Genomic DNA, 17,820 nt, shown 5'->3' with positions numbered 1-17,820 from the left:
GGAATCGGAAATAGTTTCAAACTGCTTGCTTTTTGTTTGCTCACGTCACATGTCACATGGCCGACGGCCGAGACGACACGGAAACTCGTACCCAATCTCTTTCCTGCTCCAACAACGACCTTCACGGGGAAATTATCTTCGATTGCACCCGATTACCCCTCACATTGGCTGCAGACTTTCCAACTGATCGGTAGTAGTGTAGGTAGTAGGTCCGGGAAAATGACACAACTCCGCCGGGAGCATATGTTTATCGGGTTTAATGATGCACGGTGGTGACGGTTTACTTTCACCACAGTGTATCGCATGACAAAACGCAAATCTGTGAGAGCGCGGGGAAGTGGATTGACTCATTGCTGCATTGCAATTTTCGGGCGAACAGAGGAAGCATACCTTGTAGCTCGTGGATGGCATAAGAAGCTACTGGTAATGGTGTGGTGGGAGCGAGTTTGGTTTGGGCTTGCGAAGGGGCTTTCGATAATTGGCAATTGTCGTCACGAGCGGGGTTCGTCGTCTGTTGCTAGTTTGGCCTTCAATTCGTTTCCTTTCCTCTGGTGGATGAGGTAATGCAAGCTGAGCTTTTATGAAATGAAGAAGATCTTCAGGAACTACCGTGTTACATCAGCAGTGGGCGATGGTATGGGTTTAGAAGACCTATAATCACTTCCATTTCTCTTTCTTATCACATGCTTAACCTAGAAAACATTCTCTCAACAATGATTTCTTCCCCTCTCTCCCCAGGGCCGTGACGCAACGCCCTACCTGGAGCGGAACCGCGTCGGACGGGATGCGATCGATTCGGCGGCCGCCCTCACCGACATGGGCAAGTACCTGTTCCGGGAACGAAGGCTCCCGGTGTACGATATTGCCGTTGCCATCACGAAGTAAGTATAGCGCAGTTTCGCGTCTGCCCGCAAGTGACGCGCGCAACAATCTACCCAACTGCACAGACACAACAGGCGGACTAAGAGAACGACGCGGAGCAAGTGATTCCAGGCCAGTGGAGTATCTCGAGATGCAAGAGACGCAAGTGACAATCAGTGACTACACCTCTACACGTACTATAGAGATGGGGCAGAGAATGGGGTTGGCCGAGGTTATAGTTTGCAGGAAGCTGTCGCCAAGTGTTTGCGAGTCTTCTGTTTGTAATCCTCCAGAATCCATTCGGAAGATGACCCCTTTTTTTGAGATTTGTTTGAACCGAATCCCTCAAGATACCGACTATGTAGAGCTGTTCTCTATAGGTTAACATTTGTCTTCTTTCCTATTTTTTCCCCTTCTTCTACAACCTTAATCGTTGATGTAGAAACTCCATTCTACCTGTCGTTTTAACCACCTCTCCGAAACCTCTTCTCTTCCTAAGTTGACACTTTAAATTCTGGAACGAAAACTCTATAAACCAACCACTATTACTATGCACTAATCGAGCTCTTTCGCAGGTATGATATGTGCCGAAGAAGGAAAGGTGGCCGCTGTACGAAGGGCACAGCCGGTAAATGTTTCCTCCTCTACTTTCTTTTCCACTTACACGCTCTTTACTCTTATGTGCTTTTGTTTACCCTTAATTGCTATTAGTTACTCCTTTTTATTCTGTACCTGGCTAATAGTATTATCTTGTACTAGTTTTGTTCTTTTACCATTTTACTACTCAACTTAACCACTTCCTACTTCTTCTCGTTTTTATTAGTTACTTATCTTGTTTAACCGTTTTACTTCTAATTTTTTGTGCTTCGTTTTTACTCACTCCTATACTTAACTGGCTAGTGTTCTGATTACGTCGGTTAGATGTTAGATGTTTTCAGTTCTATTTTATGAGCACCTCAATGCCTCAATAATCTGTGGAGTTGGTTTAACGACTAATCTCCTCGGCGGTTCTGCCGCCTCAACCGAAACGACGTCCCAAGGCTGATTACATCCAGCGTTCCTGGTATGCTACGCAATAAAAAGTGAATAAATTGTGCTACAACAGTACACAACGATTTACTAACATTACCAAAACACTCAACCGACACAAGACGCAACTACTTCGAACCACTACTGTAAACAGTTGTCGTTTATAGCGCAACAAAAAAACGGCTTTAGAAGACATCACATGCTCTTTGCGATATCTACCTCCCTGAACAGTGTCGTCCACTCTACAGTCGTTACCTCCTGTGCACAGAACGGGGGAATTGATGCATTTTATTAGGGTGTCGCCCACCCGCAACCATTAACCGTATCGTTAACCACCAAACCAATTAATTATTACCATTGCAGACTAGATATGTGTAGAAGGCAATATGCAAATGACGCGTGTAATCGCGGTACCGCAGGTAATTATAGGCCACCCGTCCGGCACACGCACACGACTGCTCGCTGTGTTGTGTTGCTGCATTGGTTGCTGCTGCTGCTGCTGCTCCTGTAGCACACAACTCACATAAATCCCATCCAGCCGACCACCAAACAAACATTTAAACAAATGCATCACTCTGTTTTTACCGCTCCACTACTTGTGTTGTTCTTCGTAGAGGATATTTTTTCCATCACGCTATCTTCTACAAACACTACACCCCTTCACCATTGGGTTTTTTTTTTTTTTTTTGTTTAGGCTAGCGCATTTACTACGCATTCACTATCGGCAGTTTTGCTCACCGTTTCACTATCACTGTCTGTTTGTACCTTTTGCTATTGCTCTCTCTCTTTCTTTTTCGCTTTTTCACGCTCATCACGCACTATCGTGATTCTGTTTCGTGTAAATGATTTGTGAACTCTGTTCTCTGCTCTTTTTTTCACCTCACTTCACTTGTACATTTTTTTTTCTTGCTTTTTTAAGCTCATCTATTGATGTTTCAAATGATACTTTACGATACTGTTCTTTCCACCATTCGTTTCATCACGATCGCTGCACATTTGTGATTGATGTTAAGATGTTTTACAGATTTCCTTCACAAGCTATTGCATCTGTTTCATAGTGTACTGTTTCCTTTCTTGCAATATTCGATTGTTCTTTATTTTTGTGTCTGCTTCTATTACATTTTATTCTGTTTTATTTGCAATTTTTTTCTATTTTGTGATACTTTTAGCATTATCTTTCTACATTTTTATAAAGTTTTGCAATTTAGTTTAAACATTTAGAAGAAATTTTTATTTTCAGAATTTTCATACGAATAATTTAAACAATATAGATGTGTGATTACTTTCTGAAGCTATCTGTGAAACTCTACTTGTACATTGTTGCCCTTCACTGATGCATCACAGGTTGTCTTCTTGGACAATTTTCAATATTGTTGCTCGCTGTACATTACTTTTCGACTTTGACAACTGTCAAGGAATGTAAATAATAAATACAAATACACCGAAACACGCGCTTTTGTGGAGCACCAGCATGCAAGTCTTGGACCAAGACTTGTTTGTCTATATATATATATATGTTTATATCGTCGCAACTAGTAGATTTAAGCAATTTCATGACTCCAAGATGGCTCATTCAGGTGTACATAAACAAAAGCAGCATCCGTTGGAAACATTATTTTTAGCAATCCATTTGTCTTCTATTCTTTTCATCTGTTTTTATGTCTCTTATCTTTCTCCATTTTATGACACTTTCTTGTATACTTTCCAATAACGACTCTAGCGCCCTCTGTCTTAAAACGATGACTTCTTTACTCTTAGATACTCTCTTACTGTTTCAAACCTTAGATTCGATGACCATCACATATTGTAGGACGATACTAAACGTAGTGTACATAGAGCATCTACTGTATTCTTGTAATCTTTAACGCTTTTCCTAATCTGCATGCACTACCGCTACTACCATCACTTAATTCAACGTCCACACTGACTGGACCATAGCTAAACTAACCTGCTCGGGGGACTGTAGTAGAGGGCATCCCATAAACCCATCACACCATCACCGCCCGATTGCACACAACATCGGCTGCCCCAGGGTGTCGCCAGGCTGTAAATGTCGTGGTGATAGGGTGATACGGTGGTTGGTGCATCCACCCATTTCTCATACGCGAAAAACTGGTTTGGTTTGGTTCGGGCTCGGGAGGAGAGAGCGCAGTCTCAACCGAGCGATAGAGGCGCACCACCACAGGTGGTGTGCATCGAGCAAAGATTACGCCGCCCGAATGTTCCTTACTAACTCTGTTTCTTCCTAACCCCCATGCTCCCGCTCGTGGACACATCTGCAGGATTCGCCTACGTCGGTGGAGCGTGCGTGGTAAACAAGCGCCTTGAAAAGGTCAACAGTGTTGCCATCATTGAGGATACCGGCGGTTTCAGTGGCATTATCGTTGCCGCCCATGAAGTTGGCCATCTGTACGTATATCCGACCTCGCGGTCGTCGAACCCGTTGGATAGAGCCTCTTGAATGAGATATTAATAATGTGTCATCTTATTTCTGCTTCGCCTTCGGTTCTGCAGGCTGGGAGCGGTCCATGATGGGTCGCCACCACCGAGCTACCTGGGCGGACCGGGTGCGGAAAAGTGCCGCTGGGAGGACGGCTACATCATGTCCGATCTGCGGCACACTGAGCGAGGCTTTCGCTGGTCACCGTGCAGTGTGCAAAGCTTCCACCATTTCCTCAAGTATGTTCTAAGGAATGATTTTTGGGGGGGAAAAAGCTCAATAACTACATCTAAACGCTATCTGTCTTTCCCCGTCCCTAGTGGTGATACGGCCAGCTGCCTGCATAATCCACCGCACGAGGACGAGGCGCTTGGACGAGCGCTCCCCGGTACGCTGCTGTCCCTGGACGCCCAGTGCCGGCGGGATCGGGGCACGTCCGCCTGCTTCAAGGATGAGCGCGTCTGCGCCCAGCTGTTCTGCTTCGATTCGGCCAGCGGCTACTGCGTCGCGTACCGGCCCGCCGCCGAAGGATCTTCCTGCGGAGATGGACAAGTATTATATGCGCGCCAGAATACACCAAACGCCCTTCTCGAGCGAACGTATCGGGAAGCTCCATTACACTACTAACGAAATGTTTCGTCTTTCTCTCTCTTTTTTTCTCTTTTTCTTCCCAAAATTCTACGAACAATTCTCCTGCTGACTGTCGACTCTTTTTTTTTTTGCTACAATTACACGAATGTGTGCGCTCGTTGCTTGCGGTCCCCTGCCCAATTGCCCTCTCAAAACGTTGTACGTCTCTTAATTCCTAAAACTCCGTTTTATATTGACATATCAATAGCACTGTCTCGATGGTAGATGTGTTGCGGAGCATGAAAACATTATACCGGACTATTCGCAACATACTCCATCGTACACGCGCTACAATCAGCAGTCTGTGAAGTACGTATGATAAGTCACACTCCCACCCATCCTTCCACCACTCGCCACCGTGTGTGGTACAGAGAGTTTTGCACGATACCACCATTTCCATTCTCTTTCGCCTAACATCAAACATTCAAACACATATACACGCACAAACCATCGAACATCAAATCGAACACTTGCATCAAACATCGTGCGCGGCCGTGGAGTACACCCTGAACAGCCTGAAGAGGTGAAGATGGCAAACAGAACATCAAGTACATCGCTTCTACGTAGTATCATCCGACACATTCGGCGAGAACACATCACAACAATCTCGAAGAACTCTGTTTTTACCTTCCTTTCCCAATTTCCCAATGCCCCGCTCAACATCCACACAACATCATAAGCACACCGATCGCATCTACTACATCTACTTCCACCACCAATCTCATCCTCAAGCCGTTAAAGTCTAGACACTCCCGTCAGTCAGTCAGCTAGCCAGTCAGCCAGCCAGCCAGCCAGCCAGTACCAGGCTCGTAGTGAGCGTGATAGCGCAAACAGTGACACAGTTCCGGACACACCGATAGCGTACGATTTTACCCCCACGGAGTCATGTATCACACACGCACACACATACACACCCACATCTACACCATACCGTCCACATGCAAAACAGCAACAACACCAATCGATTTGTAAATAGTGATCTCACCATCAACAACTCCACCCCAGAACACCCGTCCCCGTCTGTCTCTCGTGTCTCTCTGTCTCTCTCTCTCTTTCTCTCCCTGTCCCTGTCTCATCCTATTTGCACAAAAAACCGAAACCTCAAATCGTTCGCCATAACACCAACTCAGTAGAGCCCGCAAAACCGATGGTCGGCAAAGCAAAAGCTGTCCAAACCAAATCAAAACCCCAAGCAAACCGAGTTTAACGCGCAACAACAATCTAACGGATCAACCGTTCTCTAGATATAACTACGACGACAAGTCAGATCAGCAGGAAGAATATTATGAACCGTCTAGCACGCCAACGACATCAACGACAACCAGCACCACCACCACCACCACCACCACAACAACCACCACCACCACTACAACACCATCACCGCCGCCGGCGACATCGACGAGGAACTACTACCAGTACTTCCATCACAAGTCCACGAGTACCTATCCCAATGATTACCATACAGCTAAAAGCCCTCCTAGCCCTAGTGATAATGGTAACGGTAATGGCAACCAATACCACAACAACAACAACAACAACTACAACAACAACGGGAACAACAACAACAACAATTACAATCACTACAACCCGACGACCAAGTCGACACCGTACAGTACGAAAACGACGACCAAGACGCCGTACGTGTTCAGCAAGTACACGTTCAGCTCGACCAAAAGCCCAACGACCATCGCCACGCCCCGACCGTCCTGGAACAATGGCAACAACCGTGAGGATGACAATAGTAACGCACTGCACTACAACAGCCAACAGCACCAACAACACCACCACCACCACCAACAGCAGAACAGCTATCCGCACGCGTACGGCGATGGTGGTGCGCATGATGCTACCACGGCGCACACCATCACCACCACCACCACCACCACACGCAAACCGAAAGCCACCTACCATCCGGTGTTCGACGTGTACTTCAACCGGATCGCACAAACGACCACACGCAACCCGTACAACTTTTCCTACTTTGCAAAGCGCACCAACACGAACGCACTGAACGGCAACTATCTCGGCGCGAACAGCCAGCTGAGCGTGGCCAGTGTTGCCAGCGGCCGGCAGCCGGCCAGCAGCAGTAGTAGTAGTGGTAGTAATGGTAGCGGTAGCGCTAGTAGTAATAGCCAGCCTTCTTCAGCACGGACGGGCCGTTACTACTGAGCTGCCGGTCGGTAAAAGCTTCCAGTAAAGCTTCCTTTTACTTCATATTTTGTGGTACTAGCGCACTAAAAGACGGAGTGTGCGGAGTTTTTTTTTGGTTTTTTGACACATTTTTGTGAGGTGTTTTAGTGTGCTTTTAATGTGCACGCTTTGGGTGTTCTGTTCTACTCTCTGTTCACAACACACAGCAATCTTCTGCCCATTCAGCTTTCCCGCCATGCCAGTGTTTCCAGCAAGCGTTTACATCCGTTTTAGGAATGGACGCGCCTGTGTCCGGGGAGCTTGTGTGCGCGTGTTGTTAAGGCTGTTAAAAAGGGATTGTACATTTGCTTTGATGTTTTTTTTCACTTGTTCTTGCACTTATTTTTCTATATTTTTCTGTTCTGCTTATGTTTTGTGCACACTTTTTTATACTTACTTTGAAAGATTTACGTTTTTAAGCTCTTACTTTTTCTCTTTTAATTTTTTTGTGATTTTGTTATCACTTTTCATGTTCTTATTACGATAAAAAGGAAAAAAACTCGAATTTATTCGTTTGGAACAGGAAATCAAAACACTCACGTTTGATGATGAGGATGATGATAAACACGAATGTTGATAAGTTGTAGTTGCTTAAGTTTGTAAACTCAAAAGTCTGCCAATTTGCACGGGAAAAAAAATTAGACTGTGGTCCATTTAAGATTCATTTCACGCGTGTAAACAAACACACAAACATACGAATTCGAACTGGCTCATTTAATACAACATTTATCGTTAGTTAGTTTACCTGGTTTGCGAACTTACGGTGCCTCGGGAGGAGAATTTGGTAGGGCTTTAACGTATAAAGATAACAGATGGTAAGGATAAGGACAGCTAAATGTAACTGAAAAAAAAACCCTGTTAAAGGTGGGGAAAACAAGCTAACGGAATAGTAAAGGGGAGGGAGGAAGGAAAACACTTCACCATGAGCAAGATTTTCGCTGGATTTCGAAAACGTACTGCTCCACTTTGCTTGGCCAAAGGCAGAAGATTTAGAAGCGAGCAAAACACAAGCAACTTTGTTGCACATTTTAAATCTGTTAAGAAATAGCTGGAAGCGGGGAAAGGATACGAAGAAGCAAAGAAAATGAAACAAACATACACACATACTAAGCACTCACAAACACACGTACAATATAAGAAGAAGGGGAAAACACTCACCCACTTGTGTGCGTGTGTGTGAGACTGCACGCATCCGTGTTCGCACCTATTTCGATCGGTAAGAATATTATTTTACAATTACCACTTTCTCCCTCTCCTTGTCTCTCTCTCTCTCTCTTTTACTGTCACATACACATAAACTCTGCACTGGCTGTAGTGGTGACTACTACTGCCTCCCACTAAGGCAACCAATGTACTTTACTTATCCTGTCGCTTCTCACCACGTTGCATGAGAGAGTAGTCGTCGGTGCGGGAGAACTTGGAACCTTTCTTTGGGTTACTGTGGGTACTTGGCTGTTTACTACTGTACAATATGATCAGCCCTTTCATCCAACACACCATTGCACACCAAGGCACAACAACAGGCCATCCAGTGCCCTGGTTACTTGTATATTACTACATTAAATCTGATTTTGTTTGGATTCCAATGCACGCTTAGGGGTATCCTACTTGTACCCTATGCGTACAGCTGTCTGTACATTTCTTCTACTCTCTATGATCTTCTCAGTATCTATTCTTCAAAGCTACCGGATCGGATCGAGATATAATAGTGTGCGATCTGACACGCCTACTCTGTCCTGTAACTACTTCTGTTGCATGATCACCTTTCAGATCTACTTCAACACTTGACTGTGGAAGACTTTCTACTCTACCCTACTCTACTTTACTTACTCTACTTACTCTACTTACTTTACCTACTCTACCTACTATTTCGTACACAACTGTACGGACTTTTTACTATCGATCTCTGATACCTTTTCGACTGTCTCTACTGTCCATCCCTACCTACCGAAACAACTCTGTATGACATGCGGAACCCATTACCAACCAAACCCAATTCTATTCACATGATCATCTCCTCATCCATTTCGAACGTAGTAGAGGGAAGCTTGCTGCTGTGGATACCTGTGCCTTTTGCTTACAATCCTTTTTAGTCAACTACAAAAAAAAAAACAGTAAAAAACAAAACCCAGTAGCAATTAGAAATTAATATATCTATTAGCTGTTAAAGAGCCACGGAACACAAACGGAACAGCGCGACTGTGGTTAGTGCTTGGTTGGAGTTCTTCCTTAGCTGTATGTAGGATTTAAGTTCGAATTGTACATGCGCAGACACGCAGAAAATTTGCATGCAAATGCATCACTGCAAACGATGCCAACAGCCCAGGTTTTGCATGTAAGATCATCGGCACGAACACCTTACCGCTGCATGCCCCATAAAACCGAACCCGTCATACCGGAACAAGTATACAAGTAGCGCTTATTAGTGTGTAAGATAGTGTACAATATAAGTTTGACCCATTGGTCGTCCCATTCGCCGTTTCATGGTTGGGAATAAATCCCCCAATGTTTCCCCCAATTTTCCAAGCTAGCACCATCGTACAGAGCACATGCAAACGAAACCCTTCCAACTAAACTGTACCCACCAACCCACCACTGAGAGGCACTGGCCGTGTACATAAGTGCGTGCTTGATTGGTAGTCTTTCGTCTTTCGGCTTACTTTCAGATATTATCGGATTCCCTAAGTCCTCATTCCACAAGGTCCATCTGGAACCGTCGCTATATCTGATGGTTGGACGTAACCGAATCGTACCCTACCGCACCTAACACAAACCTGCTGCGGGTGTATATTATACGCGTTTTGACTATGCTAAAAGTGCCTGTGAGAGCGAGAGTGAAGATGCTACTGCAATTGTTTAATACGCAAAATACGAGACCAAAACATACACATAAAAATACCCTTAAAACGGTACAACGAATGGAAATGAGATCGGCTTCTCACTGCCACCGATGAAAGGTAAACGGCACTTCGTTTACTGCACCTTGCCCGCTCACGCACAAGCGCACGAGAGCACATGTTAGTACGTCTGATCACAGACGAACAATATAGTGCACCTTCTAACGCACAAACGGTCAACATTTGGCCGTGCAATGTTTTGTGATGCACATTAAATTGGAAAAAAACAGAAAAAGCTATTAAACTCAGTGAAATTGGACTGATTGGAGGTACCGAAAATTAAAAGAAAATGCATGAAATGTCACACCATTTAAAAGCAAAACATTTTCGCCCACCAAAGCATGAACACGAATCTAAGCAAAACTTATCGCAAACAAAACAAAAATGTAACAAATTATGTACATTACTTGTAGTTAGTTAAGTAATTATAGCACAATCGCATATAGCTTTATACATATATATATATTGGCCCTTAAATTATAGTGGTAATGATAAGCTCCTCGAGGTTTGGTTTCCAGCATATTTAGTACTACAAACCCTTTGTACCAACTTTGATATATGCCAGCGCTGTTATTTACTGCACGTGACACCTTCAAATTGTACTATTATCATAAGATCCACCATCCACCATTTCACCATTTCAAGCATAAAACAACACACAACACCCAAAAATACTTCTCCTTCACACATACACGACCCCAGCATGGATCTCGATGCGATGCATGCGTTTTTAGTACATAAACACACACTCCCATCGGCATCCCTTTCCTTCCTTTGTTGATAATTTCCTTTGCCATCAGGCCAAATTATTCACCCATTTCACACTTGTAGCAAAAGTAGTGGTAAAATAGTAGTAGCTCATATCTCATTTGTATGTATTCGTTTATTTTCCTCCCTTGCTCGCCTGATACACGCTCTAATGGTGTCACACTTCTCAGTGCCCTAATCAAGCTGCTTGCAAGAGCAATGGAAGCAACTGCAGGAGAGAAAAAAAAACACTCCATCCATTCCATCCTAGTGTTGCTCTAAACCTATGCCTAGTCGCACTCGCAACTAAATGGACTTTTTTCGCTTTTTCCCCCCTTTTTCATGACCGCAACAGCTTTGGATGATGAGGACAAGCGTTACAAAAACTTTATGAATGCCATCAAGCGGAAGCGATTACAACATCTGAAGGAACAGCTGCAGCTGCAGCAGCTGCAGCAACAGCCCGAGCTCGTCAGCAACCAGCAGTAGCGGGCGTGAGGTGTATCTGTGTTCAAAGCAAAGCAAAACAAAACAAAAACCCTCCGCTAAGAATAACCAAGTTCAGTTCAGTTTGTATAGATGCAAGCCCCGTTAGGCCGTTAGTGATTAAGCAGCTCTCAGCTAACCATTTGAAACCGCTCCTTTCTCCTTTAAACTCGCTTCTAGCGAGAGAGCTAAAACAATGCGAATGAAAATTTACTGCTCCACTTACGCTTTCGACTTGACTTTAGGTGCATTTTTAGCTTTTTTTTGTTGTTGTTTGGTATTTTACACTGCAAAACTACAAATTGTTCATTAAAGAAAGCCTATCTGTGAGCTAAGCGAGAGAAAGACAGAGAGAGAAAAACAGAACGATCATACGTTGCTTAGCATACGTGCATTGAAACTGCCGCCAACTTTGTTTTCTAAGAGCTAGATGCGATCTTAGTAAGCCGTTTAGTAGTAACGTACGTAAGCTACCGAACACGTTAGAGTGATGTTTCGAGTCTCAAGCGGTAAACGCTCATCATCGTTTGCATGATAATGATAAAAAAGTCCACACACACACAGACCGATCGCCGAAGTGGACTGGGTGGGCTTCAAACCCATCCCGTCCCTGTATGACACTTCATAGGCTGCCTGCTTATCTGTTCACTGTAAATAGTTAGTGCGTTAGTGTCTGTTTATTATATTCGTTTTAGTACTTGCATCATACGGTAGCGTTAGCTCGTATCGATAACATCTTCTGTTGTTCTAATAATGTGTGTATGTAGGTGTTTCTCTTAACCCTTTTTTCCCGGAGAGACATCATTACAACGAAATAATGAACAAAAGAAGACGAAAAAAACATAATACAATACTAAGCGAAGGAGTAAGGAAGAAGAAACAGTACCTACGAACAGGGGATTTTTTTAGCGAGCTAAGCAAACAGGCAAAACATCGTTGAGCGAATGAGTTTTGTGGCGGAAGGAACACAAACGCCTTTTGGGGTGATTACAAAAAAGAGAAGGATCTGTAAACGATATGGAATGAAAACACAAAAAGCAAACCACCCGTAGTAGATAAAAGAAAAGAGGGCAATTGAGCAAATCGAGAAGATAGGAAGCATATGTAGAAAGCAGAAGAGAGATTGGCACCGTGCTGGGTGTGTGTTGCCACCATAATGTAGAGTTTTAATTTATTGGATTTAAGTTATGGGATAGTGATTCTTTTCTCTTCTCCACTGCGTTTGTATATGTGTTAGAATTTTTGTTTGTTTTTTCTTCTTCTTATTCTTGCAACGATAACGATCTATGCGTGTCGTGCAGGAATCGAATGCTGAAACAGTGAGCGTGCGCCGTATCGTTGATTCGATCGGCCGCCGTGGAAGTTTTCTGCGACGAGCAAAAAAAAAAGGGTGTTTACACACCACAGAAGTACTAGGTATTAGGAATTTTGAAAATTGATAACAATCGAAGCGAGTACAATACACCTCCGTCCACACGTAACGAAGGTACGCAATTTTTCGCGCGATTAGTGTGTATGTGGAGGGTAGTAAGGAGGAAGGTGAACTCGTTCGGACGTTTTTAGTAGTGCAAGAACGATAGATAGGCAAAGGCGAATGAGTGTATTTCGTTTATGTATTTTGTAAAGTGAGTATATCAATAAAGAAAAAAAACTAAATTTATAAAACAAATATTTTTTCAGCTGTTTTGTATCTCTTTGTTTTGTAAAGTAAGCTTTTTGGAAACATTATTTGACTCAAATTATACATCATCTCCCTAATCCCTTACTATTTTTGGGCTACAATGGAGACGCATGGTCTTTCATCCTACGAAGGCTCGGTGAACAATCGGGCTACTAGAACAGAGCCGGGTTGACGGTTTTGCCACGGTATGGTATGCCAATCCATTAAACAATTCGATAAACTATAAGTACATGATTTCGCCACAGCATCAGTTTTGATGCTTCAGTGTGGAAAGATCATCAAAACTTCCACATATTCCTTTTTATTAGGTTGAACCGCAGCAGTGCACAAGGCTTTGTACCAGAAGTTGACAAATATAGTACATTCACAATTTACATAGCTTTAGGCGTCATTGCCGTAGGTTTGTGAGAAAGAATCTTAATATAAAGCTTTAATATATTATTCTGTAATAATATCTGATTGCTTGAGGTGAAATACCTTTTCCGACAAACATTATAGCTTTTTCCCTATTACAAGAAAATAGTTTCCCGTATAAATCATGCTTTCACTGTATTTTCTGTATGTTAAATGGATTCTTATTATTAAATCACATCATTTGAAAAAATGCATTGATTAAAAACCGAGCTCGAAAAATAAAACATAACTACTAATAGAAGAAAAAATATCATTGAATATGACCAGAAATCGATCATATTAGGTGTAGCAATGCATTTTGCATAACCACTAGGGGCAAAGCAGAAAACGCATGCGTCTATTTTCATTTCAATTGTTTCAAGGTATCAATTAATTAAAAGAGTAGTGTTGATAACCTTTAAATCATCAAATCAACAATCCATCATGAAACTTATTTCGCAGATGATAGACACATACGTTTCTTAAGCGAATATACTGTTCCGTTACCTGAGCACCGAATGAACGTGGCGAAAATGGGCTGGGCGAAACAGCGTACGGCAGGTTGCCTACCTTTTGCGCTGCATGCAATGCGGATTGCCGGTAGCAAAGGCGCATGAGTTCAGCGGATAATTCAGGGCGTGTTGAGCTTTGCTGATCTAATTTCGTTATGTACCGTACAAAAAATGTATTCATTTGTTTTTAAAATGAAATTAAATTGTCCCATCTTCACGAATAAAGGAAGTAATGGAATAAGTAAGACTATTCCAGGAATATAATAAATTATTTCGATAAATGGTTTGTTTTTTTTTTTTTTGTAATTGTAGGAGACATTTAAAATCAATCTAATACTTTTAGTAAGGTCGTCAACTAGCTCAACTCAACTTAATAAGCCCGTCGGGGGTTCATAATTCGCATGGATCACCCCCCGGAAGCAAACACTAACTATTCGACTGCATTTTACGTCTCAAGACCCTATGTGGCTCGACATGACCGCGTAGGACCAAAAAGAAGAACAACGTTTCAATAGCAGAGCGCAAATGTCGAAGCAAAATAACACTCCATCCAATGACAAAATGTGTAACTTAATCAGCAAACGGATAATCGCCAAATCCTCGCTGGAACCGTCACATGAAATTTTAGCAATACGCATAAATAAATTAAGCACCTAACGTTGATTAAACAACCGTCAAATGTTATCTACGATCGCGGGTCTTTTGGTTGCTCTCCCAATTGATGTCATGTTAAACATCAATCAACACCGCATTGACCGTCGCAAAAAGGGAAGACGAAAAGACACGACAATAAATCAGGAAGTGGTCCAACCGACATTTACCAAAAAAAAAGACAAACAAACCACTGTTTTACTGGTCGCCGGACAATTTACAACCAACACGTGCATACAGGCGCGCAGTGGTTTGCGTCCACAAATCAACCAAAGTAACACCTTTTTACCGCGAAAGGTGTACGTAGCACTATTCCTTCCCTTCAACGCCGTTCGCAGCGGCACGGTAGCGACAAGACATTGAAAACCTTCCTGAACATTCGCAGCGAGCCTTTTGTCGGCGTGCGAGCGGGCCACTACACGAAGGCAATCCTGCATACGCAGCAGCACCGGCGGTCAGACGTCGTTCGAGACGATGCAAAATGCAAAGACGTTCAGCATCCGAGCAGCCTGAGACAAAGTTCTCTCCGGTCGAACCTTCACCGAGTACCATTTCACTGTCCAGCGATGCAGAGAATACTCTCACTCGCTCTCTCTCCTCTCTCTCTCTCTCTCTCTCTCTCTCTCTTCCCTCACTTACAGCGAATGTAGATGACGGAGATCCTGAGGCAGGCGCAGACTTGAAGCGCAAGCGTAATGCGTTGATTACATTCGCGCGGCCCCAAAGCAATGCAATTATTCGTACACCAAACAGCTTCAGACCGATCGGGTGCCGAAGGCACGGGTAAACAATGCGCACACTAAACAAGCACACTATGTCGGTGAAGCAGATACACTACGAGGACAGGAGAAAAGCGTCGCCGAGAAGCTTTTCCTTCAGTGTAAATCATTTCGAAGTGTTTCGACATTTGCCAAGAGAACGAACATTCATTTGGTGTGCGAGAACGGCACATGCCTGTTAGTTAAATAATTTTCAAAAATAACCGATGCACAATGCAGTAAGCAATTCCGCACCGTCCAAATCAACCCTGCGCACTCTTAGGGTGGGCATGTGTGTGTGTGTCCACGTATCCCGTAATGTTTTAATTATTGTGCGACCTTCTTTCTCTCCGAACCCAGCCACCCAAAGCGGATGAAGCGGCCAGCACGGCCTACAGTGCCGCATTGTTCCATTGACACAGACACAGGCACACACACAGCCGAGAGTGGAAGAGAGAGTGAGCGAGCGTGCGAGTGGAGGAAGAGCGTAAGAAACACTTTTCCCGGCCCCGGTCGCACCAATCTTGGGGTGGTGCTGGCTTGACGATTACTCAATACACTTGTTCGGGGATGATGTACGCTCTCGCGCACGCTGGTACGTGCGTGTGTACGTGAATACATATGCTCTTATGCTCTTCTCGAACAATCTTTAAACAGCCGAAAATTGCTCAAACAGCACAAAATAATGCACCAGAGGCGCGTTAGTGTGTGAGGCAAGCCCGCAAATGAAACGCGTTCTATGCGATACGCCGGTTTGCAGTGTCAACTATGCATTATTTCTTTTTTTTACTAGATAATTACTATAATTTAAAGGAAAATATAATTTCGAATCTTAACAAAGATTTCCAAAACTATCATTTTCCAACGTATATTTGAGACAGTCATAAAATGCCGGATACAAACTACTATATAGGTCAAGAATGTTCTGGTCGAAGCTAGATTTGATCCATCGTCCAAGCATATAGCAGACCAAACGTTTACCTCGGCATCAATCGGACACTGCGTGCAAGAGACGCTAATAATCCAATAAGATCACTAGAAACAAATCCGAATCTAGACTTCGTTGTTCTGTTATGATTCTTATTACGGACAGCTTCAAATTTCGGACATTCATCATGTTTTATTTATTGAATTTCTTCAGTTCAGTTTGAATTATTTGCCACAATCTAACTGTAAGAATTTTCCTAAAAACAGGTGAGAAATGAAAATAACAAACCTGTGATGCCTTTCTAAGTCTCAATTGTATGCAATGACCAGACAGGCTAACAACGTGATAATGGATGCGTTGTTCTGGATGGTTCCAAACTAAATCCCGAAACCGGTAGTTATGATGCAAGATAGCACTAATCAGCTTACGTGGGATAAATTGATACTCTGCGTGTAACTCAACTGATTACGATCGAATTTGCTTGAACAATGCCGATAACTTGATCCGGAAAAAGGTCATAAAATCATGCTGCTGTCACGTTGATTTTACGTTCGACGTCGATTGGTTTGCAGATAGTGTAGAGTGCATTTGCGGAGCAACAGTCGGACGGAAGCACAACTGTAAATAATCTCTCCCGTCATCTTCCAGGAACTGCGCTAATATTAAGTTAGCATTCGTGTGCATTTCTCCCCTTGTTGATTCCATCCCGATACAGTTAATGGTTGAAATCACAGGACCGTTTTGGAGAATCATGCGCAACAAACAACAACAACAATAAAAAAAAACCCCACGAACATTGCGTTCTGGTACGGCTGTATCAAGAATCGTTTCTCACGGAAAGCAGACCGTTATTTGCTTTGTTAATAGCGTTTGCGTACGAAAAGCTCGAACCATTTGTTTGCTTTTCTCATTGCGCATGATTCTCGTTGGAGCGTTCTGCAAACCGAAACCAGATTAACCACACAGGTACAGTGTGATTGGGAAATATTTGTAGAACCAAATTTATTAATTCCCTTTTCCGGGCTAGTGCACCTGTCCCCACGAACCACCGTAGGGTTCAGCCGTTTGCGTTCAGCAGACAACATCCCACCGTGGTAACCTAAGACAACTGAAATCCTCTCGACCGCGCAGCTATCGGCATCGTGCTTCGGGTACAGTGCGACCTTACTTTCAATTTTTCGAACGCCACCCACCGTCACCGCCACCACCAGTGACGCACCATTCAACACTCATCACGGGCGCGCAAGGAATGCACGGGAACGTGGCGGAGGTCGAGTGTGCCCGTAGGAGCGAACCTATATCCACACACAGCCACCAGGGCCAGCTGCAAATGGCTGGCAGTAAAAGTGCACGAAAGTGCAAGTTCGATCGTACGATCGAGCGTCTTTTATTTCGTTGTTGTTGTTGCTGCTGCTGAACCATGCACGATGGCCATTATTGCGGAAGTCTCACTGCCCAGCTACAGCCACACGGTACAACAGATTAATGATTCTGAGCGATCTTTCTTTACTTGCGCAGCAACTCCCCTGGCGATCGGCATGAAAAACGAGTTTTCTTCACAAACGTGAACACACACACACACACGTGGGTACAAGTCACACAAACATACCGGTGTAC

General features: G+C 43.7%; 1 protein-coding gene across 7 annotated transcripts in view; it reads left to right on the top strand.

Moving 5' to 3' along the window:
- Positions 1 to 12,922, top strand: part of LOC121599619 (A disintegrin and metalloproteinase with thrombospondin motifs 1) — a 98,207-nt gene extending 85,285 nt beyond the window's left edge. For 5 of the 7 annotated variants that reach the window (XR_006005703.1, XR_006005704.1, XR_006005706.1 and 2 more), the window contains exons 8-15: positions 739 to 881; positions 2,254 to 2,309; positions 4,173 to 4,299; positions 4,405 to 4,569; positions 4,651 to 4,882; positions 5,169 to 5,269; positions 6,205 to 8,366; positions 11,150 to 11,240. Coding sequence is in view for 2 of the 7 variants with exons in the window: in XM_041927564.1 (XP_041783498.1) it covers positions 739 to 881; positions 2,254 to 2,309; positions 4,173 to 4,299; positions 4,405 to 4,569; positions 4,651 to 4,882; positions 5,169 to 5,269; positions 6,205 to 7,085; positions 11,150 to 11,283 (1,839 nt within the window). In the remaining 5 variants the exon portion in view is untranslated. Of the gene's footprint in view, positions 1 to 738; positions 882 to 2,253; positions 2,310 to 4,172; positions 4,300 to 4,404; positions 4,570 to 4,650; positions 4,883 to 5,168; positions 5,270 to 6,204; positions 8,367 to 11,149 lie in introns of all 7 variants that reach the window. The other 2 variants (XM_041927563.1, XM_041927564.1) reach the window with 2 other exon arrangements.
- Positions 12,923 to 17,820: the final 4,898 nt, after the last annotated feature.

The sequence above is a fragment of the Anopheles merus genome, chromosome 3L (genome assembly GCF_017562075.2).
Source record: "Anopheles merus strain MAF chromosome 3L, AmerM5.1, whole genome shotgun sequence".
NCBI lineage: Eukaryota > Metazoa > Arthropoda > Insecta > Diptera > Culicidae > Anopheles > Anopheles merus.
This window is presented reverse-complemented; position numbering and strand designations above follow the sequence as displayed.